The sequence below is a fragment of the Brassica napus genome, chromosome A3, assembly GCF_020379485.1.
Source record: "Brassica napus cultivar Da-Ae chromosome A3, Da-Ae, whole genome shotgun sequence".
Lineage (NCBI taxonomy): Eukaryota > Viridiplantae > Streptophyta > Magnoliopsida > Brassicales > Brassicaceae > Brassica > Brassica napus.
This window is the reverse complement of record NC_063436.1, coordinates 14,252,606-14,270,455: the sequence shown is the minus strand read 5'-3', so window position 1 is coordinate 14,270,455 and position 17,850 is coordinate 14,252,606. Positions and strand designations below refer to the sequence as shown.

The 17,850-nt window shown below is 38.6% G+C and overlaps 3 protein-coding genes and 1 pseudogene across 3 annotated transcripts; 1 reads left to right on the top strand and 3 right to left on the bottom strand.

The window, feature by feature from the left end:
* Window positions 1–69: 69 nt before the first annotated feature.
* On the bottom strand, window positions 70–2,358 carry LOC106438674 (annotated as a pseudogene).
* A 1,706-nt stretch (window positions 2,359–4,064) lies between these two features.
* LOC106443780 (L-type lectin-domain containing receptor kinase IV.4-like) lies at window positions 4,065–8,949 on the bottom strand. The gene has a single exon (XM_013885335.3). The coding sequence runs from the start codon at window positions 6,249–6,251 to the stop codon at window positions 4,224–4,226; it is 2,028 nt and encodes a 675-aa protein (XP_013740789.2). The 5' UTR covers window positions 6,252–8,949; the 3' UTR covers window positions 4,065–4,223.
* A 2,641-nt stretch (window positions 8,950–11,590) lies between these two features.
* LOC106438675 (L-type lectin-domain containing receptor kinase IV.4-like) lies at window positions 11,591–13,764 on the top strand. The gene has a single exon (XM_013879922.3). The coding sequence runs from the start codon at window positions 11,607–11,609 to the stop codon at window positions 13,605–13,607; it is 2,001 nt and encodes a 666-aa protein (XP_013735376.2). The 5' UTR covers window positions 11,591–11,606; the 3' UTR covers window positions 13,608–13,764.
* Window positions 13,765–15,283: 1,519 nt separating this feature from the next.
* Window positions 15,284–17,476, bottom strand: LOC106438697 (co-chaperone protein p23-1-like). The gene is made up of 6 exons (XM_048776107.1): window positions 17,334–17,476; window positions 16,457–16,643; window positions 16,237–16,393; window positions 16,084–16,139; window positions 15,836–15,995; window positions 15,284–15,651 (listed from the first exon to the last, which is right to left on the bottom strand). Exons 1-6 carry the CDS (start codon window positions 17,336–17,338, stop codon window positions 15,557–15,559), a joined length of 660 nt encoding a protein of 219 aa, XP_048632064.1. The 5' UTR covers window positions 17,339–17,476; the 3' UTR covers window positions 15,284–15,556.
* Between the last annotated feature and the right edge of the window lie 374 nt (window positions 17,477–17,850).

The following is a 17,850-nucleotide window of genomic DNA, read 5'->3' as shown; positions in this document are numbered from 1 at the left end:
GCAGTGACGTTATAACAGATTTTGTGTATCATTTTAACCATCATCCACAGTTTCTGCAACTCCAATAACTGAAGACAAATCCCGAACTTGATCTTACAAGGTTTACATGTATAAATAGTTAAATACCATCTAAACCCATAAAGTGATAAACAAACTTCAATTACAGAAACTGAACAACAATTGGATATGAGAAACTCATAAAAACAAATTAACTTGTATGAAACAGTTTACTTTGTCTGTCTTGAGTTGAACTGTAAACTGATAGGAACTTGATGGGTGTGATGCCACATGCTGTTGGTATAGTGGAAAGAGTGTTGTCAAATTCTGTTCCAGTTCAAAAGAAGTTGTGTTGATTTATGTGAACAGATGAGTCGAAATTACAATGCTGTGAAGTTTCTCCATGAACTGCAGAGAATTCCTGAGCCGAACTTTTATTTAGAAAATGTAGACATTGTTGTTTGTTTCAGAGCTCTTCAAATCCCTGTTCATCTCCATCTTCTTCCACCCTCTCAAACTCTTGTCTCCATTTCTCCATCTGTAAGATTTAGTTAATTGCAGAAAATGACTACAGTATAGACACCTAACTGAGTTGTATCTTTAGTACTGAGACACATTATTACCTGATCATCAGAAAACCTGAGCTGTTGTGCTATGAACATAATCTTGTCATGGTTTCCTCGTGAATGTAACACAACGCCTAAACTCACAGAGATCTCTTCATAGCTAACTATCTGCACCTTGAAACCGTTGCTCATGAACAGCTTCTCCATCCACTTTTCCAAATCAGACTGCACTCAAGACCGCATAAAGATTATAAAATGAAAGATGTCCGCTTTGGTTTTAAGTTAGAATGTCCAAAGATAGTTAAGAGATCAAAGTAGTGACCTGGTCTATGATATCTATAGGCAATTCTCCTATGAGATAGCTTTCATTCATGGCTAAGCTACTAACTGCTGATAAAATCGCTACAAAGCTCGATTGCGACCCAAGAGGTAAGCCCTGTTTATCAATAAGAAGAATCATACCATTCATACAAATTCTAGGAAAGGATAGAAGATTTGATAGAGAAAACACATATCATCATCACCTGCATTGCCCATATACTTGGTCGATTCCCACTAAACCCTTTTGAGCGTAAACATTGCTCTATGTCTCCTGATTCCACAGGAAGGTGAAAGAACATGCAACCTTTAGGAAGCCTAGCTCCCACACCTGGAACAATGTAACAATCACCAAACCATAACTATGGAGCATCTAAGTCCCGGCAAAACTAGAGGCAAACAAACAGTGTCATCTCAAATTATTTCTAGTCTCTGTTTAAAAAATATAATAACTGTATATTTAACTATGTAATGATGTCGATTTAAAAGATGTCTAATGTTTTAAAAATTTATAAACATACCTAAAAATTTAGTTTTAGACTCCAATTATATATTTATTTTAAAAAATTCTCAATTTTTTTTTATACTCAATATCCTGTTTGACTGGTCCACTTGCACAAGGTAAAAGAAAGATAATAGTGGACAACGGACACTGTAAAGCAAAGTAAAGCATTTAACCTTGAAGCTTGCCAGATGCTATATCGAAAACCTTTTGTGGTGAAACATCAAAGATCATAGTAGAAGATGGCCAGTTAAGCCTATAAGGACGAGTATCCATTCCATCTGTGAACAAGACAACCTGCAAAGATGTGTGATATCACTATTACACATAAACAATAATACTTACATAGACTTAAGAATGAGACAATGGAAGTGAGTTAAGTAAAGTAACCTGCTTTAGTCCATCAATGCGTTTCGCTGTATGTAACAACTTGTCATCGATGAACTTTGTTGCAAGACAGTAATGTTGTTGTTGTTGTTGGTGTTTATGGATGTTGGGTTTCTTGTTTGTAGAAGGAGGTAAGAAGCAAGCGGCATAAGGGTCGATGAATAGAGGCTCTGCTTTGCATAAATTAGAAACCTTTTTAGTCTTTTTTTTGAACAACAGAAACCTTTTTAGTCAAAGTAAGCTTTTTGATCACACAGTAAAGCGAGTGTTTAGTGTTCGACGAAATGCCTCAGAGAAAGTCAACACATAAAAGGAGATATGAGAGAGATTGCCTGTTCGATTGGTTTCTCCGAGACGAAGAGACGCTGAATGTATAGCTGACTGGATTAAAGGGTCGTTATCTTCTCTGAGCTCTGCCCTCGCTGAACGAGCGACGGTTTTCAGAATTCGACGGCGACGGGGTGCGGTGGCCGGAAAGTGCAGAGGTGGAGCACATAGACTTTGCATCAGTGATGATGATTATCGCTGAATCTGGATGATGATGATGATAACACCTCTGATGGAACGAGAGGTTTTCAAGTAGATCATTTGTGTTTTTTTTTCAGTTTGACTGACCGTAACTAATTCATAATGGTCGTAATCTCCAGCCGATAATCAAAAAGGATTTAAAAATATCTCCACTAATCAAAATCATCTTACATCTTTTTATTCTACAAGGAGGAGAAGATTGTAATCAAAATTACAATTAGTTCTCTAAAAATATAGTACATCATAATTAACTTGATTGAATATGATATGATGCTTTGATCATTCCATAAATGTAATAATCTCCAATAATAAGAAAAAATACTTGATATTGAGACATAAAAATTTCAAAAAAAAAATCATATATTAACTCAAATTCGAATCCTAAACATAGTCTACATTTATGTAACTTGTAAAAAAAAATCAAGTGTCAAATATACTAGAATAGCAAATATTCGGCTTATGTCCAGAGCTATAAACACCTTTTAAAAAGAAGAGAAAATAAAATAAAGACAAGAAAACAAAAAAAAAACTCACATTGATAAGGAAGCACATCAATCAAACTTTATGGATTTCATTATTTTGGATAAAATGAGCTAAATCGTTCAATTCAGCTCAACTCATATTAGGTTCGGATTTTTCATGAGTTAGCTCAACTCATCTTATTTATTATATGAATTTCAGTATATAAACTCGAACTCAAATCATATAGATCATAATTTAAACGAGATAACTCACAATCTAATAAAAAAATTTATAATAAAATAAAATATTAAAATAAGTGTTATAATAAGTTTTATAATATTAAAAGCATAATTTCTTTATTACTTATCTATGTTTTATAAAATTTAAATGTAAAACAAAACATTAAATAAGAGAACTACAGGTAGTATAGAAGTGGTCTCTTACGAATATTTTGTTTTATATTTAATTTAAAAATATATATGAGATGATGAGTGTTATATATATATATATTTCTTTTAAAAAAAAAAATTCTATATATATATATATTTAATTTTTTTGTTTTACATTTTAATTTTAGAAGATAAATATGATTAATTTAAAAACTATCCTTTTACATAAAAAATATATAAGTTATTCAATATATATAAACATAAATAATTTTAAGCATAAGAGTTTGGTCATGTTCATTAAAGATCGTTCATATAACTCGTGATAAAATTTATGCTTGCTCATTATACTTATTTATTAAATGGACCTTAAAAATAGAATTCATACTCATGAAAAATCAAGTTGAGGTAACTTGACTTATAACTTATTTTGACACCCTTAAATATGGAGAAAGCAATGGGAAGCAGCTTAGGACATTGTACTCTAGAAAACAAATGGAGTCGATGACGTTTTCCCACATTGTGAATCAGAAGAAACTGTGGAGTGAGATGTATGCTCGGCTTCTATCTGAGGTGGTGACTGACTATGAAGGTTCAGTTAGAATCAAGAATCACAAGACTTAAAAGTATAATCTGGAGATTTGCATTTGTTTGCATTATTGTCTTTCCCTAGCCACCAATTTAGTTTTGCCTCTTATTGTTTGAACATGTAGATGTAGACGTTATCATCATGGCAAATATGCTCATCACCATCGGCGGCAGATACTTTGGCCCAACGGGACATTATGTGAAAGGAGACTCTCTCCCTCTCTCTCTCTCTCTCTTCAGCTTAACTTAAAAAGTGTGTGGGAACGCAAATTTCTCTTTTCATTTCAAGCGTAACCAGCTATGTTTTTTTTTTGTTCACCAAATCAACCTGCTATATGTACATGACTAAATGCAAGAGTAAACTGGTCTTTCACGCATAAAATTTCATATATTTCAAAGTCAACGTACAACACGGTCCCACATCTCGTGGCGATAAGGGATGTTTTCTACAATTAATGTAAGACACAAAAAGGTTCTGATATTTAAAATTCACCTCCCACTGGAAGCGGAGACCATAGAATTAACCATCGAAGACCCACATGTAAACATGCCTGTCTCGCTAAGTCCCTGGTGGATTTCCAACCTCATCATCTCGTTCCCACGCAAGTCCGAAGGCGACAAATCTGGTAATATTGCATCTCCCATGAGATAATGTAACACTTCTCTCATAGTTGGTCTAGCATGTGGGTTGGAGTGTGAGCACAACAAACCTAGCTTCAAAACCATTTCGACCTCTGTTCGGTCATATTCCGTCCCTAGCTTCGGGTCCTTGGCGTCCAAGATGTTCCCCTCATCCCAAAATCCAAAAACCCAATCCAAGATAAAGACCCTCTGATCACCATTCTCGTTCTGAATCTCGATAGGACGTCTACCGCATGCTACTTCTAGTAAAAGCACCCCAAACGCAAAAATATCGGTAGCGGTAGTGGCCCGTCCTGTCCTGACATGATCAGGGGCTAGGTATCCCCATGTTCCAGCGACTAGCGTGGTTTGAGGGTCTGACCCGTGACCGCACAATCGAGCTAAACCAAAATCCCCGAGTCTCCCATTGTACTCCGAGTCTAACAAGACGTTGCTGGCTTTGATGTCACGGTGAATCACCACTTGTTCCCATTCCTCGTGAAGGTAGAATAAGGCGGATGCCACACCTTTAATGACTTTAATCCTCCGTTTCCAGTCCAGAGTTACCTCTGGATTATTGTGCAGATACTTATCTAAACTTCCATTAGGCATGTACTCGTACACCAGAAGAAGCTCGTCCCTCCTGCGGCAATAACCCAGGAGAGGGACTAAGTTCCGATGACTCATCCGACCGATACTCACGACCTCAGACACAAACTCTTTCAACCCTTGATGGGATTTGCTCGAGACTCTTTTCACAGCGATCTCTTTCTTTGTCTTCAGCATGACACCTCTGTAAACAGTTCCAAACCCACCGGATCCGAGAAGGTCCTTCTCTTCGAACCCTTTGGTGGCGCAGTACAAGTCCTTGAACTTCATTCGGTTCTTCCCAAGCCTTGTCTCCCAATCTTCGAGCTCCTCCTTAAACCTCCTCCTCCTCCTCACGACGAAGCGCACGAGTATGATGAGCGTGGAAATAAACAAGAAGGGAATCAAAAATATGCAAACCGAAGGCATCCAAGTCTTGAAGATGTTGTATATTCTTTTCCGCTCCCACCTCGGAAGTTTGGGAAGTTTTGAAAACTCCAACGGTGGAGCATTCCCCTTCACCCGGAAACTCCATCCGAGAACGTAATGTTCGGACAGAATGGAACCGGTGGCAGAAGAGAAACCTACGAACATATCTTGCAAAAGAACAGAAGAAAGATCTCTAACGACCGAAACAAGCGGTTTTTTCGGTTTGTCATTTCTGAACGGAGCCATTGTTACATCGATCTGATGGGTATGACCATCATAATCAACCCAAACCTGCATCCGTTTTCGACTTATCAAAGTAAGATTCTTGAACTGGCCTTTTATGTCCCAGTACCCAGCGGGCGAACTCTCCACAGATATCAAGCTGTTGATATCTATTCCTACATGGTTATCGTCGGTATCACTGAACTTTGGACTCTGGATCGTGTCGAACTCGATAGCGAACACGTGGTTTGTGACATTACCGTCGCTTGTGATGTTGAAGAGACCCATGTACTGACTTGCGGTCGCGTAACGGAGCCTTGGGTTAGGAGCCACGACGAATGCCATGCCGTAGCCGCTAAGGCTCGGGATCTCGGAATGAATAGCGAATACAAAAGTTGTGGAGAAGGAAGAAACGGTGCCGTTTGGAAGATCTTTGAACCGGATTGGTTTGGTGTAGAAGGCGTGACCTGTTTTCTGCATGGTGTAGTTGGTTAGCTTCAAGAGACCGTTGGGCGTGATGGTGGCGATCCCTTCGAGGGATATGTCGGTGAGAGGAGGAAGGAAGCCATTGTACGTGAAGTCAAGAGCTTGGGAAGAGGATTCTGGGAACTGAGAGAGTAGGCTGAAGAAGACAATGGTGAGGAGCTTCACGAACATGGCTTTGTAATTTTTTTTTTCTTAAGAAAGTTTTAGCTTAATTTATGGTGTGGAGAGTGTAGAAAAGTCAGGTTTTTTTTTGTTTGCAGTCAAGGGAAAGACCTCGTTTAACTCGATTTTGTGGAATATTAAGACAAGAGTTTGTTGACCAAACAAAAAAAAAAGAGACAAGACTTTAAAAGTACGTGACCTCGTTTCGCTGTCTGAGATGATAGTAACGAAAGATCAATTCAACGTGATTGGCGTCATTATGTTGTGAAGCCAATTTTGTCTAGCTGTGGGTTTATTAACGAAATCGGCGAATAAAAACCGTGATATTCGGATTGTAATTCAACTCTGGAAGAAGCGGTCAGAATTTAGAGTTAAATAAATACAAAATAAAATGAAAAGATGAATATATTTTTGTTAACAAAAAATACTAAAATTAACTAGAGCAAGACATGCTCGAATATGAGAAGTGAAATCTGGATGGTTGTAGACATACAAGGAATGGACTTGGTCACAGGATTATGAAAGCTGAAAAAGGTGTATATTTGAATGAAAAGGAGAGTGGTTTACGCAGCGACTGCAGATGGGTAGTAGCACTGTCTGTCATGGGTATTCCGAAAAAGTGTTGTGAAAATATTCGCTTGGAGAAACCATTTGAGGTTGGAGATGAAGAAGTTATCATCATGGCAAATACGCAAATACGCAGGTTATGTGGAAAGAGACTAGCTCTCTCCCTCAGTCCCTCTTGTCTTAAATGGGTTACCTGATGGGCTTTAAGGGACCAGGCTGGTGTGTCAAAGTATTCTTTTTTTGCTAAATTGTAAATATCATTAATGAATGAAAGTTTGGTTACAACAAAGTTGAACCAGATTCTGCTCGAAAGTTGATTTGTTCTTAGAAGCCGCAAAAAAATTAAAAAACTCCTAAGAAACATGTAGAATTAAACCAAGATAGACCACATAAGCCAATCTTGGTGTTAATTAAATTCAGAACAAAAGACAACACAACACCCTAATCACAGCGCTTCTTGCACATCAGGATAAACCGAAATGAGCAAGAGTGATAGTTGTAAGGCAAGAGTGTGTAGTATTGGAACTCAGCTAAACTTTTTTTTTTTTTTTTAATATATATATTATAAATAAACCGGACGGGTTTCGGTTACAAGCTCGATTCAAACAAAAGCTTCCAAGTCTACGTATTACAACAACTAGCTTCGCCCACCCACTAAACCCGGCACATTCCGCTAATCTGTTTTTAAGTAAACATTAGAAATCGATTTCTGTTCTCAACCATCAACGATAACCACGGGAAAGTGAGGTTCTCCTCGTTTCCTCGGATGCCGGGAGTTCCCGTGTCGTCTCCGGAGTAGCTAGATCTCGATGATCTCCTCGAAACTTATAACCTTCACCACATTACGCACAGACGCTATCGAAGAAGGGAGATAGATCACATACCCATTGAAAATTGATCCATGTCCCTCTGTAATCTCCAAAAGCGCCCAACCGATCGATGGCATAGAGAAACAAAGTCTCCACACCAAGAACGGTACGCAAAAGTCGGGAATGAGAAGGCTGCTGCACATGAAACAGAACTGCTCGGAGACCTGCAAAAGTATTAGTGAAGCTAACACTACCGAGAGCAACCAAGGGGACGCCACGGTACTGGGATGTGCGCAACACCGTCTGGAGCCACTGACAATACCAAGAAGACCCGCAGACCACTCGAGCCTTCAGCATCATCACCAAACGCCACCTTAGAGAACCTAAAGCGAACAACTTTATCACTGTCAGAGATTGCGACCGGTGACAACGGGCAATCGAGACCATATAACCATACGAGCAAGACCAAAGAAGCCAGTCGACAAAGCTTCAGGGGACTGGTCCTGAACACGAACCGAGAAGAGAGAGTCCAGATAGGAGGGAGGTCACAGCGACGTCTCGGAGCGGCCATAGACGACCAACGCCAACACCACGCCACTGAACCTACCACAAGCCAACACCGCAAGCAGAGATACGCACCACCACCGTTGGCTAAGCTTGCAATCGAGCTAGAGAGAGCTCCAATACACCATAGACGAAGACAAAAAAGTACACGCCCTTACCAAGACACCAAGGATAGAGCAACTGAACCGTAGCCTCCACCGCAACGTCGCAGACCAGTAGAGACCTCAGATCTGGAGGACCGGAGGTCAGATCTGCAACAGGAGCCCAGGTCACACCTCCACGCGCCGCCAACTCTGGAAGCAGCTTAAGGGACCGCCTCCAAAACCCTAAACGCCGACTCCTCCGACAGCACCAGCCAGCACCCACCGCGCCGCAACACCATGGTTAATAGACTCGGACCCGCAGCGTTGCTTCTCTCGAGCGAAGACGTCGCAAACAGAGCTTCAAACACAGAGCAACAAGCAAGGCGGTAAGGAGGACAAGACAATCAGAGGAGCAAAAGAAAAACGAGGAGAGAGGAAGAAGAGGAGCCTCCGACGCCGAATCTAACGTGAGCACCGGACGAGGGTCCGAGCCTCTGACGCCGGAGCTAAGCAGAAGAGGATAAGGTTTGGTTGGTTTCTAGAGATGGAAGGGAGAGAAGAGAGAGTTTTGGTTAATAGTTGCGTCAACTCAGCTAAACTTGGTGACAATTTAAAAAGTGTGAGGAATAATAAAGGCAGCGGAAATGCTAACTTCTCTATTATTTGGTCGGATGCAGATAGCTTTACCTCTATTTCGATAATTTTAATACTTTAGAAAAGAAAAGAGGTTACAATACCAAAACAGACACTTCTGATCCGCAAACGGATAAGCTACCTCAAACGGATAATTGATCATTACAATTTTGAAAGGAGCCTAGGAGTCAAAAGTTCAGAACATAGTTGTAGAATCGGATTTCTAGTTAATGATGGTATACGTGGATATATGCTTAAAAGAATTATCACACTTGTTTAGAGAAAAAATCCAATGTTAAGTGTGTTTGATTTAGAATAATTTAAGAATATGATTTATAGAAAAATGATTTCCGATATTATGTGAGTGTGGTTAAAACACATAAAAATTATACGGTGATTAAAAAGTTACAAAACAAATCTTTTGGACCTTCAAAATTTACGAGGATGGGAACATGAGTTGAAACAGCGGTGTACGAACCACACAGCTGCGGTCGGGATGTTACAATAGTAATGTATCATTAATCAGAAGGGAAAATATACCGCAAAATGGACATACAAATTATGTAAAATTATTCATTTCAACCGTTTAACATACACCATTGATCATAAGATATATATATTTATGATCAATTATTTTTACATACGAAGTGAAAATGTGAAAAACACACAGATATTCACAACTCACCTCCCACCAGACAGTAGAGAGTTAGTAATCGAAGATCCACCGGTAGACAAGCTTGATTCACTAAATCCCACTTCTGGAATTCCCAACAATCTGTCGCTTCCACGCAAGTCCGACGGTGACAGATTTGGTAACATTACATCTCCCCTAAGATAATGTAGCACCTGTCTCATAGTTGGTCTATTCTCTGGATCAGACTGTGAGCACAACAAACCTAGCTTCAATACCATTTCGATCTCTCCTACTTCATAATCATACCATAGATTTGGATCCTTGGCACCCAAGATGTTTCCGTCTATCCAAAACTGAAAAACCCAATCAACAAGAAACACCCTCTCACCACTCACGCTGTCCTGAACCTCGATAGGACGTCTCCCGCACGCCACTTCTAGTAAGAGCACCCCAAACGCGAAAACATCGGTAGCGGTTGTGGCCCGTCCTGTCCTGACGTGATCGGGGGCTAGATAGCCCCATGTTCCTGCGACGTTCGTGGTTTCAGGTTCCGTACCGTGACCACACAACCGAGCTAAACCGAAATCTCCAAGTCTCCCATTGTGCTCCGCGTCTAGCAAGACGTTGCTGGATTTTACATCACGGTGAATCACCACTTATTCCCAATCCTCGTGAAGAAAGAATAAGGCACACCTTTAATGATTTTAATCCTCTGGTTCCAGTCGAGAGCTACCTCCGGACTATTGTGCAAATACTTGTCTAAACTTTCATTAGGCATGTAAACTGTCACACATGGCAAGTCTAAGATCACTTGGGATCCATACGACCACAACAAAGAAAAACGAAAAACAAATCTAAAAAGCAAAACAGAGTGACAACATATAAAATTACTAAAATATCATATAAAAATCGTATAGTTATTTAAAAATTATAACTAAACAATATTTATAAAATTTGTAGATATCTAAAAGAAACTAATAAAATTGCGATTAAAAATTTATTAATTTTTTAAAAAAGATGTAGAAAATTTTAAAAATATTAGTAATAAAAATTGTATAGTTATTTAAAAATCATTTTTTATCTATTTATTTTGGTTAAATGTATTAAATCAACTTGTATAAAATTACTAAAAAATCATATAAAAATCGTATAGTTATTTAAAAATTATAACTAAACAATATTTATAAAATTTGTAGATATCTAAAAGAAACTAATGAAATTACAATTAAAAATTTATTAATTTTTTAAAAAAGATGTAGAAAATTTTGAAAATATTAGTAATAAAAATTGTATAATTATAAAAATACAACTAAGTAATATTTCTAAATTTATAATGCATATTTCAATATTTTTATTTTAGTGATGATTTATGAGTTATTACCATATTTTAATAAGTTTACCAAAAATATAAATCAACATTAAATGTAATGTATTAGTTATTGTCATATTCTATAAAGTTTACCAAAAATATATGTGAGTAATAAATATGATTGTCCATGTCATATTAACTATAAGTCATGTCATCAATCTTGTTAGCCATGTCATCATTTTTTTTTGTAAAAATGATTGTAGAGAAGACATGTGGCAAAATTACTTCGCAAATATAGTGTAGGGGACGAGACTATGTCAGACATACAATCAGCCAGTTGACTGCGGTCAATATATATTTAAGCATAATCTCAAAAATTCATGAAGTTTTTTTAAAATTTATATGCTGTTCATGATAAAATGCACATTGTTACAGAGTTTGTGGAGGAAAATGTAATACGTGGAAATTTCAGTTTGGAATCTGGGTTTCTCTACTCACACGTGCTGATTGTTTTAACCAAAATAAAATCGTACGAATCAATCTAATTCTGTACTGTTTAGTTTTACAACATTCACGTGGGTGAAGAGTCCCTACAACCGACCGCGAAGTCTCTTGTTGAGTCCCCACCGTTGACATCTAAATCAACGACCAAGACGTTCTCACACGCTCTATCCACCATAAGGTTTTGAACCTCCTCCTTATAAATAGTATGCTCAATTATCTAAACCAAACCAAAGCAAAAACAAAAAATAAACATAGAGAGCCATGCTCCTCAAACTACTCACCATCGTCTTCTTCTTCAGCATACTCTCGCAATCCTTACAACATTCTTCCCAAAACACCGAGTTCACCTTCAATGGCTTCCATCCTCCGTTGACTGACATATCAGTCCAAGGAATTGCCAGCGTCACACCCGAAGGTGCCTTGAAGCTAACAAAAATAGCAGGCTCGGAAAGCGGTCACGCCTTCTATAGCAAACCAATCCGATTCAAAGATTCTCCAAACGACACAGTTTCTTCCTTTTCAACAACATTTGTCTTAGCTATCGACACTTTATTCTTGAGATTTGGCGGCGCCGGCATGGCCTTTGTCATTGCTCCTAACCTTAACCGCGCAACCACAGCTCCCAACATCGTAAATAACAGCAATGATACACATCATGTATTCGCTGTTGAATTTGACAAGGTCCAAGATCCCTTTGATCCCGACAACAACCATGTCGGAATCGATATCAATAGCTTGAAGTCAGTGAAATCTTCACCGGCTGGGTACTGGTACGATAATGATCAGTTTAAGAAGCTGACGTTGATGAGTGGTGAGCCAATGCAGGTTTGGGTCGATTACGATGGGCGTACCCATCAGATCAATGTAACGATGGCTCCATTTAGAAAGGATAAACCTAAAAAACCGCTTGTATCTATTGTGCGAGATCTATCCTCGGTTCTTTTGCAAGACATGTTCGTAGGTTTCTCGTCTGCGGCCAGTTCGTATGTGTCGGAACATTTGGTTCTTGGGTGGAGTTTTAGAGTAAAGGGGGAAGCTCCGTTGTTGGCCTTATCGAAACTTCCACAGGTGGGGCAAAGCAGCGGGATGGACTGGTTAACCGTCTTGTCGATTGCCCTCGTCATATTTTGCATACTTTGTACCATCTTCGTATTGATTTTCTCGCCCATAAGGCTCGTGCGCTGCATCTTGAGGAGAAGGAGAAAGTTCTTGGAGGAGATAGAAGATTGGGAAACAGAGTTCGCCAAGAACCGAATGAAGTTCAAGGACTTGTACTATGCCACCAAAGGGTTCAAAGATAATGATGACCTTCTAGGAACGGGAGGGTTTGGGAGTGTTTACAAAGGTGTCATGCCCAAGACTCAGAAAGAGATCGCCGTGAAAAGAGTCTCAAACAAATCCCAACAAGGGTTGAAAGAGTTTGTGGCTGAGATCGCGAGTATTGGCCGAATGAGTCATCGGAACTTGGTCCCTCTCCTGGGTTATTGCCGCCGGAAGGATGAGCTTCTTCTGGTGTATGATTACATGCCTAATGGAAGCTTAGACAAGTATTTGCACAATAGTCCAGAGGTATCTCTCGACTGGAACCAGAGGACTAAAATCATCAAAGGTGTGGCCTCAGCTTTATTTTTTCTTCACGAGGAGTGGGAACAAGTGGTGATTCACCGTGACATCAAATCCAGCAACGTTTTGTTAGATGCAGAGTACAATGGGAGACTTGGAGATTTTGGTTTAGCTCGGTTGTGTGGTCACGGTACCGATCCTCAAACCACAGACGTCGCTGGAACATGGGGCTACCTAGCCCCCGATCAAGTCAGGACAGGACGTGCAACGACTGCTACCGATGTTTTTGCATTTGGGGTGCTCTTACTAGAAGTGGTGTGCGGTAGACGACCTATCGAGTTTCAGAACCGAGAGAGCGGTGAGATGGTATTTCTTGTCGATTGGGTTTTTCATTTTTGGGAAGACGGAAACATCTTGGATGCCAAAGATCCGAATCTATGGCAAGATTATGACCTAACAGAGATGGAAATGGTTTTGAAGCTAGGCTTGGTGTGCTCACAGTCCGACCCAGAGAATAGACCAACTATGAGACAGGTGCTACATTATCTAGAGGGAGATGTAATCTTAGCAGATCTGTCACCTTCGGACTTGTGTGGGAGCGAGAGATTGTTGGGAATTCCAGAAGTGGGATTTAGTGAATCAAGCTTGTCTACCGGTGGATCTTCAATTACTAACTCTCTGCTCTCTGGTGGGAGGTAAGTTGTGGATATGTGTGTTTTGCACAATTGCACTTCATATGTTGGAAGAAGTGATCATAAAGATATATTGTATGATCAGTATGGTACGTTGAACGGTTGAATTGAAAATATACACACTTTGTATGTCCATTTTGTGATAGATTTGCCCTTCTGAATAATGTTATATTACTATAGTAACGCCTAGACCATCACCGTTGGTGGTTCTTACATCCACTCTCTCGGTTCGTGATTTCCATCTTAATTTGACGGTCCATGCATTTATTTGAAAAGTTTGAAATAGTAGTTTACTGAGTCTGCAGTCACTACATTTATTCGTACTCGAGCATATCATAAATTAATTTTTTTATGTCACCCATTTTCAAATTATTCGTTCTCAAATACACTGAAGTACGAGTTTCTCTCTAAACAAGTGATTTGAAAGATAAGTACATTATGATAACATAAATAATCAAATGTAGAACTATGTTCTCAATTTTTAATCCTAGACTTTCTAACATTATAATCAATTATCCATTTCATGGATAGCTTAAAGGCAATAATTTTTCAATAGCTTATAGACTTTCCACACTATACAATTTTTCAACTGCCGATTCTTCCAATGAAATTATTGCTAAAATCGGCAGTCGAACATTATAGAGCTAGCTCCAATATGTTACAAGAATATATAACATATATTTCGACAGAGTGAAAAAGAATAATCAAAAACATGTATGATGTGGAAGGTTTTTTATTGGTGTTAGTTGTTGTTGTTACAAGCTAGCAAAAATATCTTAAATCCGGAATTGAAAGATTTATTGATGTTGAAATATCGAACAATATTATAATAAATAATTAAAAAAATTGGAATTTCATAGTTGAGTGGAATAAGAGATTTAATCAGAGAACAGGTCTTGGTGTTGAGTTCGTAGAGCAAGGTCTTGTAGTTCGCTTTGTAGTTCCCTGAAGAATTGGATCTTGTCCGTTATGGCAGTCGCTAACTCATGTAGATGGTAAGAGAACAGGTCTTGGTCGATGAGTTGATTTTCAAAAGAAACTGCCAATCAATTTGGGGCGTTTGCGGCCGGTTGCTTGAGTTTGTTGATGCAGTTGCGGCATGTTGCTTGAACTGTATCCAGTACTTCGGTACAGATCACTCTTTCGCGGATAAGTTCGTCCAGTTGTTCTACCATGAAACATAGTACCATTGTGACGTTATATCATGATGTTGAGGACATGTCTCGGTTAGGTGGCGGACTGAACAGGTGTTAGGGTTAGGCCGCATTTGGGTATACACTTGGATATGAGTTAGTTTTTTCAGATATTGATTTTCAGGCTTTGAAAAAAAAATCTCATTCGGGTAATTATAAAAATTTGGATTGGATTCAGAGTTTGGTCCTCCCTAATTCAAACGGATTCGGTTTGATGCGTAAAAAACAGAAATAACTGGTTACTCATTGTGTCTATGCTGGGTTGGATGCTTTTAACCAAAATATCCAAACTATTCGATTTGGTTCTGCTAATTTATACCAAACCTTACAAAAAAAACAACTAAAATACTCATTAGACATAAGTTTGAATGAGTATCTAGTTCGGTTTTTGTATCTAAACTATCCAATTTATCAAAATAACTAATATACTTCTATAATTTGCATTATCACTTCTTTTGGGTAGGATCACATCTAAAGGAGGAGAAGTATGTTTCACATTGAAAACTCTTGTAAATAGATAGTCTTGGCAATAGACAGAGAAAATGTTTCCCCAGAAACTTGTCACTGCCAAAAATTGCAAGTCTAAGATCATCTGGGACCAACCATATAACCACACAACAATCCATACTTAAGTGACAAACAAATCAATAGAAGCAAAACAGAGTGACAACATTTTAAGAGAAAAAAGTAAATTAAAAAGAGCTTCATAAACCCTGAAAGCTAATAGTACCAACCATATGGTTTCCTCTCTCAAACAGTGTCTTCACTTGTCTTCCTTAGCAGATGTTGTATGTTCTTCTGATTTCGCTTCTTCCTTAGCAGCTTCATCTTTCTTGTCTCCAGAGTTTGCGGTTTCTTCTGCATTTAAAAAAGAAACCATTTCATTAGGTGCGCAACACAGAGATACACAAAAGTGTACTTAACATCTCAAATGCAATACGAGATTCTTGAATAACAAATGCATTTAAACTAGGCAAAATGCTCTCAGTTCATCAAGAAGATGTGACCAAACTTAAACCAAACAATCTTTAGAAACCCTTACCTTCATCATCACTGTCTTCAAACTCTTCCATGCCACCCATGCCTCCCATACCACCCATGCCGCCAAGTCCTTCAAGTCCACCCATACCACCAAGTCCACCCATGCCGCCAAGTCCTTCAAGTCCAGCCATTCCACCCATACCACCCATTCCACCCAAGCTCTGCAAGAAGCAAGAACCGACCATGGAGTCATTTCTCAAAGCTAGATATATATATAAAGATAAACAACATCAAAAGCTAGAAACAAACCGAGAAATCCATTCCACCCATTCCTCCCATTCCTCCCATATCCATATCTCCGGCACCTGAATTAAAACAAAAAAAACAAACGCATTAACATCTCCAGCACTTTAGAGAGAGTGCAGAAGAACAGATATATAAGCTTTTAAGATGTATGCTAACCAGCGTTGCCTTCATCGTCCTCATCTACCCACTTATCCCAATCCACCTTGACATAGTGCGGCGCTTTCCCTCCACGGATTAGCTTGTCCCACCTTTCCGGCTCTGCTTTCTCTATTATGCAGAAGATGCTTCTTTCTCCAATGTTGATTTTGCTTTCCTGAAAATGGAAGAATGGTTTTAGAACCTTACAGGAGCCAACAGGTTAGTCTAAGAATCTCACCTCAACGTTGACTTTATCGTGAAGCTCGAGTTTAAGTTCGTAAACATGATTTTCAGGACCAGATTTTGCAGAGAAATCGAAAACTCCTTCTGGGTCTAGATTAACTTTGGTCTCCTTCGAATCTGCTAATACTACGGTGAGGAAAATCTTGTCAGTGGTCTCGGCCCACTTCACTTCGGGATGACGACTGTAAACACACACGAGAAGCAATCACTTTCAAGAACCAAACACATTGGAACCATAACAAAAGAGAAAACACCAAACATATAAACACATCTAAGACACCAAACAGAAAAAAACGTAAACTGAAACTTCCTTAACAATGAGTTATAACACAAACTTAAACCCTAAACCCTGAATCAGGCTGCTCTAAGATTCAGGCTTTAACAAAAGAAACTGATGCAAAACAATCATATCAATTGATTGCGACAATGAAAAATACACGAAAAGCAATCACTTTCAAGACTAAATGCATAGCAAATATAACAAAAGAGAAATACCAAGCATACATACACATCAAAGACACCAACACAGTAAGTAACTGTCACTTGATTCAATACCGTTATGTCTGGTTCTAAGATTCAGGGTTATTCAATAAGAAATGTATGCACACATATTCATATAGAACTTCAGGACCAATACAGTAAACCCTAGACCTAATTTAAAAACCCAAACTTTCTTCATTCCCCAGGAACCCATTAAAAGGATAGCTTTGAATCAACCGATACTATAAAGAATCGGAGTTTACAAGACAAACCCATGAGGAAAAATGAAGAATTGAAGTGAGCGGCGAAGCAACAAAAACAATAGCAAACAAGTGAATCCGAGAAGAGGAGTCATCAAACGGAAGAGATCCAATGAAAGGAATATTGTTTACCTCATGTTTAGCGGAAGCTTGTAGAAGAAGAAGAAGAAGCCTAGAGAGAAGAGAGTAGAAACTCAGACGGTGACGCAAAGATTAGATTTTTAACTTTCTTCTAATTGACAGAGAAAGACCTTCTCTTACCTAGATTGTGATTATCATGTACGAGCTAGTGTACCAAAACATAAGGTGGGTCAGGTCAAATCAACGGTGATAATTAAAAGACCCAGCCTTTAACGATTTAACGGTTAAGATGAACGGTTTCAGTTTAGGGTTTGAGTGGACTGGTTTCTGAAAGCACTACTGAGTACTGAGCTACTTTCTTTAGCCAAAATTTCAGGTTACTTTCAAATAAAACCGATTAAAAATTAAATTTTAATGTAAGATTAGGGAGATTTTTACTGATTAGGAATTCAGGAGGTTTTTGGGTTATGAATCATGTAACTGAACTTTATTTTATAGAATAACACCTAACATCTCTAATGAATAATGATACTCTATTTATCACTTTAGAATAAATATCCAATTATAT